The following is a 13,413-nucleotide window of genomic DNA, read 5'->3' on the forward strand; positions in this document are numbered from 1 at the left end:
GTCTGTTTCAATCGGGAGGGAGTCTCAGGCTCTGAGCTCCAGTTCTGGGCGAGTCTCTAGGGACCCAGACTCAAACGGGAGAAGTGGGACTGTCTGGCATCGGTCGGAACTTGAGGGCAGCTTTCTCTCCGAGGTTTGCAGTGGTTGCTGGGACACTGAGAGGCAGAGCCTCTGGGGACGGGACTGAGAGCAGCCATAACTGCTCGCTCCGCCCGCCCTGTTGATCCCCTGGGACCTGCTCTGCCCCGCCCAAGCCCTGCACAGAGGCATTTGCGCGATAGCCTCAGGCAAAGGCTAGATTAGCACCTCCCTAGAGGACAGAAGTTCTCCCACTACAGACACAGCTGATTCTCACAGCCAGTTGGCCTGGAGGTCAAATCCCTCCCAGTGTTACCTACAACAATCAAGGCTTAGCTACAACAAGACTGAGCACAAAGACCACGGGGGGTGCACCAAGAGTGTCTAACTCAGGTAATTGGGACATTTAGCACAGAAAGCCACTCTATTGACACAGCGAAGCATAAAAAATGCCGAGACAAAGAAACAGAACACAAATGACAGAACTGGAGGAAAGCAGGCTGCTGGATATAGAATTCAAAACCACACTTTTGAGGTCTTTCAAGAGTCTTCTAGAGACTGCCGATAAACTTAATGAGATGTACAAGAAATCTAATGAGACCCTTGATGTTGTGATAAAGGACCAACTAGAAATTAAGCATACACTGACTGAAATAAAGAATATTATACAGACTCCCAACAGCAGACCAGAGGAGCGCAAGAATCAAGTCAAAGATTTGAAATGCGAAGAAGCAAAAAACACCCAACCGGAAAAGCAAAATGAAAAAAGAATCCAAAAATACGAAGATAGTGTAAGGAGCCTCTGGGACAGCTTCAAGCATACCAACATCCGAATTATAGGGGTGCCAGAAGAAGAGAGAGAGCAAGATATTGAAAACCTATTTGAAGAAATAATGACAGAAAACTTCCCCTACCTGGTGAAAGAAATAGACTTCCAAGTCCAGGAAGCGCAGAGAACCCCAAACAAAAGGAATCCAAACAGGACCACACCAAGACACATCATAATTAAAATGCCAAGAGCAAAAGACAAAGAGAGAATCTTAAAAGCAGCAAGAGAAAGTAAGTCAGTTAGTTACCTACAAGGGAATACCCATATGACTGTCAGCTGATTTCTCAACAGAAACTTTGCAGGCCAGAAAGGAGTGGCAAGAAATATTCAAAGTGATGAATACCAAGCACCTACAACCAAGATTACTTTATCCAGCAAAGCTATCATTCAGAATTGAAGGTCAGATAAAGAACTTCACAGATAAGGAAAAGCTAAATGAGTTCATCACCACCAAACCAGTATTATATGAAATGCTGAAAGGTATCCTTTAAGAGGAGGAAGAAGAAGAAAAAGGTAAAGATACAAATTATGAACAACAAATATGCATCTATCAACAAGTGAATCTAAGAATCAAGTGAATAAATAATCTGATGAACAGAATGAACTGGTGATTATAATAGAATCAGGGACATAGAAAGGGAATGGACTGACTATTCTTGGGGGGAAAAGGGGTGAGGGAGATGCGGGGAGAGGCTGGACAAAAATCGTGCACCTATGGATGAGGACAGTGGGTGGGGAATGAGGGCGGAGGGTGGGGTGGGAACTGGGAAGAGGGGAGTTATGGGGGGAAAAAAGAGGAACAAATGTAATAATCTGAACAATAAAGATTTAATTAAAAAAAAAACAAAAAAAACCCACAAACCTTTGACCCTCCCACTTATCTGTCTAAAGCAGTGGTTCTCAACCTTGGCTGCACATTAGAATCACCTGGGAATCTTTGTTACTAATGTTGTGACCCCACCCCATAACAAAGAAACAGAATTTCTGGAGGATGAGGCCCAGAAATCAGGATTTTGAAAAGATTCCCAGGTGATTCTAATGTGCAGCCAAGGTTGAGAACCACTGGTTTAAAGGCATTCAGATCAAAAGACCTGCTTAATGGATGGGAGCTATTCTCGCTAGTTGTTTTCCTTAGCATATATGAATTAAGTGTGGCAGACAGACAGGGAGGATCCAAGTAACTCTTGTATGTTAGGTTCTCCTCTGTATCCTATTGTTTCTGGGTGACCCAGCAAGAATTTGTTTACCACATGTTTGCTCTTTCTCATCTACCTGTAAATTGCATATGTTCTTATTGAAATACTAGAGTCCTTCCTCCCTCTCCTTAGTTTAGAATGGCATATTAGCCTCAACTGCCCAATGTGACTTTGGATTTCATATTCTTTTTTTTTATATATATATTTCTTTATTAATTTCAGAGAGGAAGGAAGAGGGAGAGAGAGATAGAAACATCAATGATGAGAGAGAATCATTGATTGACTGCTTCCTGCATGCCCCCAACTGGGGATCGAGCCCTCAACCTGGGCATGTACCCTTGGCCGGAATCGAACCTGGGACCCTTTAGTCCGCAGGCCGAAGCTCTATCCACTGAGCCAAACCGGCTAGGGCTGGATTTCATATTCTTATGGAACCCCTAAATGTACATCTATAATAATAAAAGCATAATATGCTAATTAGACCGGACAGCCGAACGACCTTGTGGACAACCATGCTATGACACCCACTGGCGCCAGGCCAGCCAAGGTGGGTGCAATGTGATTGGTTGGGGGCCTGGCCATTGCCCTGCAGAGGAAGGCTCAGGCCACCGACTGGCGGGCTGTAGCAGGTGGGTGGGTCCCCCCTCTGTGGGGGTGATCCATTGAAGAGCCCTGGCCAGGTGGGCGGGGCCTACCTTTTTGGGGTGACCAATCGCAGGGCTCCCGGACTGTGAGAGGGCACAGGCTGGGCTGTGGGGACACCCTCCCCCCCCCCCAGTGCATGAATTTCGTACATTGGGTCTCTAGTATGTAATAAAATTGGTCATTTTTTAAAATTGAATTTTAGAAAGGGAGGAATGGAGAGGGAGAGCGAAACATCAATTGGCTGCTTCCTACACACCACCTACCTGGGGATTGAGCCTGCAATCTGGGCATATGCCCAGACATGGATTGAACTGGCAACTTTTCATGCACCGGATTATGCTCCACCAGCTCAGCCACTCCAGCTAGGCTAATAGTGACTTTTTTTTTTTTTAATATCGCTTTTTATTTTTATTTTTTTATTTTTTAAATATATATTTTTGATTTTTTACAGAGAGGAAGGGAGAGGGATAGAGAGCTAGAAACATCGATGGGAGAGAAACATCGATCAGCTGCCTCCTGCACACCTACTGGGGATGTGCCCACAACCAAGGTACATGCCCTTGACTGGAATGGAACCTGAGACCCTTCAGTCCGCAGGCCGATGCTCTATCCACTGAGCCAAACCGGTCAGGGCTAATAATAACTTTTAAAGGCAGAATAAAATTCCCTCAATGAATGGCCCATCATCTACTTAATGATTCCATTATTATAGAGCATTTAGGTTGTTTACAATTTTGTGTGATTATAAATAATGCTGTGATGAACAAATTTATGCCTATAACTTTTTCTCTAGTTGAATCATTTTCTTAGGAAGGATTTCTAGAAGTTAAATATCAGTACAGAGCCCTGGCTGGGATGGCTCAGTTGGTTGGGCATTGTCCTCTGCACCGAAAGGTTGCCAGTTCCATTTCTGGTCAGGACACATGTTCTAGTTGCTGGCTCCATCCCTCATAGGGGGCTTGCTGTAGGCAGTTGATAGATGCTAAGTCACCCACTGTGTATGTTGTATTAAGGGATTCTTTGTTTAGGCACATTAACCCATGGGCAGAAGACCTTAACAGCCTCCTAATGGCTTTAACAAAGGATGGTTCATTGTCCTTCTACTCAGGGAATGCCTTGCTGGAATCTTCCATTGACCCACTCCCAGGCATGTGGTGATAATAGCCTGTCTTTTATCTTCTTGCTATAAAAGTATGACTAGGAATTTAAGTTATTTTTCACATAGATCACATTGATTTATCCCAATTTTTATGTGTTAGATTAGGAATCAAATTTGAATTTCATTTTCTTCCATCATTAACAGCTATATAAGATCAGGATTCATCTAATCTAATAAAAGACAAATAGGGTAATTAACCATACCTCTGACATGCTTCCCATTGGCTAATCAGGGCAATATGCAAATTAACTGCCAACCAAGATGGTGGCCGGCAGCCAGGCAGCTGAATCGAACAGGAGGTTTGCTTGCTCCAGTGATGGAGGAAGCCAAGGTTCCTGCCTGCCGCTGCCAGGCTCTGAGCTGCACTCTAAGAAATAACGTTGCAATTATAGAAGCTAAACAAACCCCAGATACCTGCTTTCAGCAGCCAAGGCCTCAAGCTGGAGCTGGCCTCAGAGCTAAAGTCAGCTCTCAGCTCCAGTGACAGCCATAGAAGGTAAATAAATCCCAGAATAAAAAAAAAGAAAAAAAGGAGAGGTTGGGAGCTTCAGTGGCTCGCCAGCATGAAAACGGCCCTCAGCCCCTCACCCAGACTGGCCAGGCACCCCAGTGGGGACCTCCACCCTGAAGGGGGTGTGATCAGCTGCAAATAGCCATCATCCCCTCATCCAGGCTGGCCAGGCACCCAAGCTGGACCCCCACCCTGATCCGGGACACCCTTCAGGGCAAACCAGCCGGCGCCCACCCGTGCACCAGGCCTCTATCCTATATAGTACAAGGGTAGTATGCAAACTGACCCTAACAGCAGAAAAACTGGGAATGACTGGTCACTATGACACACACTGACCACCAGGGGGCAGATGCTCAATGCAGGAGCTGCCTTCTGGTGGTCAGGGGGCTCTCACATGGGAGGAGCTCTGCTCAGCCACAAGCCAGGCTGATGGCTGCCAGTACAGCTGTGGTGGTGGGAGCCTCTCCTGTCTCCTCAGCAGTGCTAAGGATGTCCGACTGCAGCTTAGGTCTGCTGCCCGCTGGCAAGTGGACATCCCCCAAGGGCTGCCGGGCTGCCAGAGGGATGTCTGATTTCCAGCTTAGGACCAATCCCCCAAGGAGCAGGCCTAAGCCAGCAGGTGGTCATCCCCCAAGGGGTCCCAGACTGCAAGAGGGCACAGGCTGGGCTGAGGGAGAGGCCCCCCCCCCCGAGTGCACAAATTTTTGTGCACCGGGCCTCTAAAAAAAAAAATCTCTCTCTCTCTCTCTCTCTCTCTCTCTCTCTCTCTCTCTCTCTCTCTATATATATATATATATATATATATATATATTGATTTCAGAGAGGAAGGGAAAGGGAGAGAGAAACAAACATCAATGATGAGAGAGAATCATCGATTGGCTGCCTCCTGCACGCCCCCCATTGGGGATTGAGCCCACAACCCGGACATGAGCCCTTGAATGGAATTGAACCTGGGACCCTTCTATCCGCAGGCTGACGCTCAATCCACTGAGCCAAACTTAGTGCAGGATTCTTTTAAAATACATATATATATATTTATTGATTTCAGAGAGGAAGGGAGAGGGAGAGAGAACTAGAAACATCAGTGATGAGAGAAAATCATTGATCAGCTGCATCCTGTGTGCCTCACACTGGGGATTGAGCCTGCAACCCAGGCATGTGCCTTGATGGGGAATCGAACCATGATCTCCTGGTTCATAGGTTGATACTCAACCACTGAACCACGCCAACTGGGCGGATTCTTTTTTTGAGGTATAACTGAAATATTGTATTAGTTTGAGGTGTACAACATAATAATGGTTTGATATTTGTATACATTGGGAAATGATCAACACAATAAGTCTAGATAGATAACAGCACAGGATTCGTATTCTTTGATCTAAAGTGGGAAAGATTATGTAGTTTTAGCAAGAAAGATGAATATTGGAAAACTTGATTTTTATGTTAGTACAAAGAACATGATCACGGTTCATTTCCTGACCTTGCCAAAATGATACCAACAACAGTCTATAATAATAAAAGAGTAATATGCTAATTAGACCGGACGTCTTTCCAGACGAAGCTAGGCTGCAGCCCCTGGATGGAGGCAGCTGTTGTGGCTGCGAGTGAGGGATCCAGGTAGTCACTGCAGCTGTGAAGGCTACTTTTGCACGAATTTCATGAATCGGGCCTCTAGTGATATTATAAATAATTACCATTTATTGACCATACTACATGCCAGATACTGTATTAAGCATTAAAAAAAAAAAAAAAATCCTCACCTTGCCCTGATGGGTTTGGCTCAGTGGATAGAGCATCGGCCTGCGGACTCAAGGGTCCCAGGTTCAATTCTGGTCAAGGGCATATGCCTTGGTTGCGGGCACATACTCAGTAGGGAGTGTGTGCAGGAGGCAGCTGACCGATGTTTCTCTCTCATCGGTGTTTCTAACTCTCTATCCCTCTCCCATCCTCTCTGTAAAAAATCAATAAAATATATTTAAAAAAAAAATCCTCACCTGAGGATATGTTTTTCATTGATTTTTTTTAGAGAGTGAAGGAGAGAGAGGAGGGGGGAAGAAGGGGAAAAGGAGAGAGAGAGAGAGAGAGAGAGAGAGAGAGAGAGAGAGAGAGAGAGAGAGAGAAACATTGATGTGAGAGAGACAAAACGATTGGTTGCCTCCCATTCGCACCCTGACTGGGGTCAGAGATTGAGTCTGCAACTGAGGTATGTGCCCTTGAGTGGGAATTGAACCTGATACCCTTCAGCCTGTGGGCCAACACTCTAACCACTGAGCAAACTGGCCAGGACTATATTAAGCATTTCATATATGTCATCTCATTTAATTTTCACTATAATCTTGCAAGATAAGTTTATGATCTTATATATACACAGAGCCTCTGGCAGAACTAGGTCTATCTCTGTAGTTTTTTTTTCTTTCTATTGTATCATGATTATTTTATTTTTTTCTCTAGCCACTCTCCCACATTTCCCAGAATCCCCTCCCCAGTTTGTGAGTACAAGTTCTCTGCCATAGGATCTAATTGTTAGGTATACCTATGGAAATGTTCAGAATGGAAGCACTGCTCTAAGGCATATCATCTCAATATACTCCCATTATTATGACACAGACTCTACAATGATAGTCTGAGTTTAATATATGATATGTGGTTATAATATATGAAAGAATGCTTTGAAGATTGCTTAGTAGTTGATATTTTCATTAGTTGCTGATCTCTTCCCAAAGTTTTCAAAGTTGAGCAATAATTCAGTGCATTTCAACTCTGACTCATCTTTTTTTCTCAAAACTTTGCTTTATTTACAGAGTTTGAATTCTTATACAAATGGAGCATATGGCCCACAATACCCCACTGGCCCTGGGGCAAATACTGCCTCATACTCTGGGACTTATTACACACCTGGATATTCTCAGACCAATTACTCCACAGAGGTTCCAAGCACTTACCGTTCACCTGGCAACAGCCCAACCCCAGTCTCTCGTTGGATGTATCCCCAGCAGGACTGCCAAGCTGAAGCACCTCCTCTTAGGGCGCAGGTTCCAGGATATCCTGCACCACAGGTGAGCATTTTTCTGTTGGGTTTGTATTTTTTAATATTCCATGAGTAATGTCATGTTTATTCTCTGTTCACTTTAAAAGGAATTTATAACATGCTAATATAAGAAATGTCCAAACCTGTAGAGAATTTTTATGAGTTTGAGCCAAACTGACAGCAATTGCCAGGAAACAAAATCTTAGTGGATTGAGAAAATGCTTCAGAGAATGGCAGTTTTGCACCTTATTTTATACATTAGAATCAGAGGAGGAGACCCAGGGAGGGTTACTATGCCGGGGTCCAACCCCAGCAGGTCCAGGGGTCCCCAAAGGCGTAGACGGAGTCGGCGAAGAAGGAAGGACATGGAGACAGTGTTCAGTTGATCAGCAGCCTAGCCAGGATCTCCAGCCAGGATCTCCAGCCAAGTTCTGGTCTGGATCTCCAGAGAGGTTCTGCTGTTTATTGTCTTGTTACATCCGTATTTATACCAGTTGATTTTAATCCTGTCAATCTCTATTACAAAGGTTAGGGCATTTCTTATCTCCATTCCAGGGAGTAAAGATAATGTAGTTTAAGCATGATTGTTCGTAGTTAAAGTGATTAATTACCCACCTGGCACTTAGTTGAGGGGTTTTATTCCCTCCCTAACTTCAGGGGAAAATCCCTACCTGGGGAAAAAACCTTTCTCAGAGAGGAGACCTTGGTTAAAACACATAGTGCCAAGAAGGTGAGCAAACATATTAAGAACAGTATGCCATATATGCCAGGTCCCTTGAAACAGCAAGGATGGACCGGCTCCTGGCATTACATGAAATCCACTGGTGGAAAATTAGGGAGGCAGAAGAAAGCAAAGGAAATCTCTGGGGTTGGATAAAGAGTAAAATGAATAGACGTATACTTTTTCACATTGGTGAGTACAGGATAGTAAACAGTTAACTTTTCCGGAACATAGAGACAGTAGGCTCTTTCAGAACTTAGAGACAGTAGGTGAGAGAACAAGATAACAATGAGAGGTTCTGGGCTCTAGTTTTCTGGTGCGAGATTGTGCCCTGAGGGGTCTGGAAAAAGGGGATTACTCTGACATTCTAAAGATATGTTGTCATAAATGCAAAAAGATAATAGACAGGCTCAGTTAAGGTAAAGATTGATCCTTGTCATGGAAGATACTGGCTTAGGACATGACTACCCACCAAGACTCACTTAGTTAGGAAGTTTTCATGTCAGACCATTACAAGTGGTTACTTTCGGTCTCTGAGTTTGTAAGGCCCACCATGCAGGCCTCCCCTGAGCTTGTCAGGTTTAGTATGTGACGCCTTTTTCATCCTCAATATGTCTTTGTTTCTGCTTCCTTATAGTATATGGGTCTACTTACTTACAGTATGTAGGGGCAGACTTATGTTGTGCTTCAGACATTGAATTTTAGACCCTATTCCTTCTGAGTTTGATCATCCAGCAAATCTGCCCCTAGTATCTTTGGAATCAAGCTTTTTAGACTTGGAAAAATATGCTATAACTGAACAGAGATGCTACAGTTTAGCTCAGTAGTAGCTAAAATATACTGTTAAGGAAAGAGGAAGTATCTCAGAATCTGTTAATACGAGAATATTTTCATTACTTTAAAAATTTTTTTTAGCAATGACCAGCATATTTCATTCTTTTCAATCTAGAACCCTGGAATGACCCTGCCCCATTATCCTTATGGGGATGATAATCGTAGTGTTCCACAGCCAGGACCATCTGTACGACCACAAGAGGACTCATGGGCTTCTCCTGATGCTTATGGAATGGGAACCCGTTACCCCTGGCCTGCAGCTGCGCCCTCAGCACCACCTGGGAATCTTTACATGAGTGAAAGTACTTCACCATGGCCTGGCGGTGGCTCTCCTCAGCCACCTCCATCACCACCACCCCAGCAGCCCAAGGTAGGAGACCGAAAGGTTCTTCTTTTGATGTTTGGGTAGTTAAGAAAGCACAACATGAAACTCTTCTACATTGGTCTATGTTAAGTGGGGACTAACTCCTAAACATTGGTGACTACTATCTATAGCTTTATCTAGCCCCGTTTCCTTAAAAAAAAAAAAAAAAAAGACTTTTTTAGAGCAGATTTAGGTTCACATCATCTTTCTAAAAGACAGTTCATTTACTGTTTGTTGTAATATTATCTGAACATTAAATCAAAGATTTGTATTTTATTACCTCAATCTATAGACAGAAGACAAAACCAATATGATAGGTTTTTCAAGATGTGCATTAAGGTTTTAATTCTTTATGGGCAAAACTAATTTCTATTTATTATGTCACTCAGTGGATTGTGAGGTAGTAAGGGTAGATTATGAGTTGTTCATGATGAACTACCCAGTAGATTCCTGCCATTATACTCAGGAATTCTCTGCCTTTTTCTTGACAGAGCACTCCCTTTTATCTTTTTAGGGCTGTGTTTTTCTCAAATCATTAAGGAGGGAGGTCCAGTTTAATTGGTGGGGAATCTTTTCATGTACCTTCCTGATCAGGTGAAAGATCTGGGCTAACAAATATGGTGTTGATGGATTCCCATTAAAACAGCTTTTTCCCCCCTCTTTGCCCTCCCACCTCAAGGATTCCTCATACCCCTATAGCCAATCAGATCAAGGCATGAACCGGCACAACTTTCCTTGCAATGTCCATCAGTATGAGTCCTCGGGAACAGTGAACAGTGATAATTCAGATCATTTGGATACCCAAGTCCAGTATAGTGCGGAGCCTCAGCTGTATGGCAACACCACCAATGAACAGCCCAGCAATCAAGAGCAAAGTAATAATGTTCCTGAAGAGTGTTTGCCTTCAGATGAAGGTACTCCCCCAAGTATTAAAAAAATCATACAAGTGATGGAGAAAGTCCAATATCTTGAGCAAGAAGTAGAAGAGTTCATAGGAAAAAAGACAGACAAAGCATACTGGCTTCTGGAAGAGATGCTAACCAAGGAACTTTTGGAACTGGATTCAGTTGAAACTGGGGGCCAGGACTCTGTCCGACAGGCCAGGAAAGAGGCTGTTTGTAAAATCCAGGCGATACTGGAAAAATTGGAAAAAAAAGGATTATGAAAAGATTTAGAAGAAAAGGGAAGCCTGTTACTAACTTGACCAATACTCCTGATTTTGGTTATTTACCCTCTTTTTGAAATGCCTGTTGATGACAAGAAGCAATACATTCCAACTTTCTTTTGATTTAAAACTTGAAGAACTGGTAAAGGACTTGGAAAAACATTTTCGTTATGACTCGTTTTCAGTTTTCAGACCAATGAATGTAATAGGGAACTATAGAGTTACCAATATTGCAAAGTAGGCTCACTTCTTAAGAGATTTATGGATATCTGCAAGCTGTTTCTTATCAGCAGGAGGGAAATACACTTTATGTAACAGGCTTATCAGAAACCTACCAGATGAGACTGGATATAATCTGAGACAAACAGGTTTTTTAAAACATCTGGATTACTTGTCACATTTTTGTACATTATGACTGCTTTCAGCATATACGTCACGTGTAATTACAGCTTGGACTTTAGCCTTGTGGGACCTCTGTTTTGTTTTGTTATTGCAGTTCACAAATATAGTATTCTTCTCTACTTCTTGGTACATTTTGTAGTAATATGTTTAATATAATTATTCAAGAGACTATATTGACAGCCAGATAGTATGGTATTTCTGAATGAATTTATATCTTTTCACCATTTGAATATATTGCAATGTGTAGTGAGTTTCTGAGGTAAATTGTCTCCTTTTTTGTATAGATCATTAGGTTAGAGTTTTACCACTTCTACTTTTCATGTTAATAGCAGAAGGCGATTTGGAAATGGCACGGGCATAGAAATGAAAATGTTTGTGGCCAATTTTTCTTTTTTGCTCTTTCATTGTATTTGGATAAAGATACACTTTAAAATGTCCATTTCCTCCCCTTAATTATCTTTTTACTAGTGCTGCTTCCATATACAGCATTGTGATAGGTACATGAAAAATTAAATGCCACAGTGGGTAGAAATAACTGTAAAAGTAATAAACTATTTGGAAATGCTGTTCTCCATCTAAAAAATTAGTTTCACCATCAAGATCCCTACAAGCAGATTTCAGTTCAGTTTATATTAAAAAACAATGAGGGTAAAAGAGAATTCATTCATGCTCAGGGAATGAATCAGCCATAGTGAGAGTGGGAAATATTATTTTTTTTAAAAGTATATTTGATGTTTATTTCTCTAGAATAAATTGCATAGAAAGTATTGCCTGTTTTATAAAATGATGCTTATTACCATTAAGAACAATCATTATATAGCCAAATTTAAGGAAGGAATATTGAAAGGATCTTAGCTGTGCTTGCTTGGGTAGTTCTATGCTATTGTATAGAAGACTTAGGTAAATAATTTACTTTTCACACCTGAAGTGACTTCTAGTAAACAGTATCTGTTATTGGAAAAACAGCTGTTTCTTAAGATATCCAAGTGATAATGTTTTTTTCCTAGACTGCCAGGCCTATTAATGACAATAAATCTGTTAGCCATCTCCTCTTCTTATTAAAAAAAATACAAAGCCAATCCTCCTATATAATAAAAGGCTAATATGCAAATTGACCAAACGGAGGAACGACCGGTCGCTATGACACACACTGACCACCAGGGGGCAGATGCTCAGTGCAGGAGCTGCTCCCTGGTGGTCATTGCGCTCCCACAGGGGGAATGCTGCTCAGCCAGAAGCTGGGTTCATAGCTGGTGAGTGCAGCGGCGGTGGCAGGAGCCTTTCCCGCCTCCGCAGCAGCGCTAAGGATGTCAGTCCTTAGCTAAGCTGGCAGTCGGACATCCCGCAAGGGCTCTGGCCAGGCTGAGAGCGCGCGCCCCCCCCCCCCAGTGCACGAATTTCATGCACCGGACCTCTAGTAGAAACATAATTGATTATAAGAAGAAATGGAGTAAAAATAATGACTGGGTCTTATGGTTGGGATGAGTGATTTTATGAGGTAATGTGATAATATTATTCTAGGATTTTTATTTTCGGTCTAATATAGGAATTTTTAAAAAGTCTTTTTAATGAAAATTAGAAAACTGTACTTGAAACAAAATTTAGAAGGGGGAGACCCTTAAAGCTAAGTTAACATAAACCAGTGAGACAATGACCAATTCAGGAGAGAACACTACTATTTAACTGAGTGCCCAAGATAGCAATTTGCATTGTCCTTATTTATGCATATATACATATATATTATGCACATATATACATATGTGTGTATGTTTTTTAAGTTATTTTTTTAATTTTCAGATAATTTTAGACCTGAAGAGTTGTAAAAATAGTATTTTCTGTATACTCTTCACTCATTCACTCAACTTGCTCTCTGATATCTTTTTTAAAATCTTAAATTCATTGGGGTGATATCAGTCCCCTTCTGTTAACATCTTACATAACCATAGACCATTTGCCAAAGTAAGAAATTCGCCTTGACACAATACTATTAACTAAAGTAGAGAGTTTAAAAAGTAGAGATTTTCTTAGAGTTTTCACTAATGTACTTTTTACTTAATTGTCCCAGTATCCAATCTAGGATCCCACCTTGCATTTAGTTGTCATGTGTCTGTAGGGTCCTCTAATCTGTGACAGTAAATTATGGCACTTGGTGTTGTAATGTATTTCTGGTGTTGTTAACCTTAATCACTACCCAAGGTGGTGTCTGTTAGGATTCTCTACTGAAAATTACTTTATTTTGTAGTGACTAAATATTTGCTGAAGATACTTTGAGACTATGCAAATGTCCTGTTTCTGCTTAAACCTTTGCCCACTCATTTTGGTATCCATTGTGAATCTTGCTTGTGTTGTCAATTACTACTGTGGTGGTCTAATGGTGATTTTCTATTTCTCTCATTCTACATTTATTGATTGGAATTCTTCTGTAAGGAAGGGATAGCACTTCTGGATTTGTATTTTTAATTATAGCAAAATATTCAGGAT

At 41.9% G+C, this 13,413-nt stretch overlaps 1 protein-coding gene across 2 annotated transcripts in view; it reads left to right on the plus strand.

Annotated features, from left to right (window-relative positions):
- Positions 1-11,515, plus strand: part of BAG4 (BAG cochaperone 4) — a 37,881-nt gene extending 26,366 nt beyond the window's left edge. For both annotated transcript variants that reach the window (XM_036297442.1, XM_036297443.1), the window contains 3 exons: positions 7,220-7,474; positions 9,117-9,371; positions 10,045-11,515. In XM_036297442.1, the coding sequence (XP_036153335.1) occupies positions 7,220-7,474; positions 9,117-9,371; positions 10,045-10,530 (996 nt within the window). In that variant the 3' untranslated portion in view covers positions 10,531-11,515. The remainder of the gene's footprint in view (positions 1-7,219; positions 7,475-9,116; positions 9,372-10,044) is intronic.
- The last annotated feature ends 1,898 nt before the right edge of the window (positions 11,516-13,413 follow it).

The sequence above is a fragment of the Myotis myotis genome, unplaced genomic scaffold (genome assembly GCF_014108235.1).
Source record: "Myotis myotis isolate mMyoMyo1 unplaced genomic scaffold, mMyoMyo1.p scaffold_m19_p_3, whole genome shotgun sequence".
Taxonomy (NCBI): Eukaryota; Metazoa; Chordata; class Mammalia; order Chiroptera; family Vespertilionidae; genus Myotis; species Myotis myotis.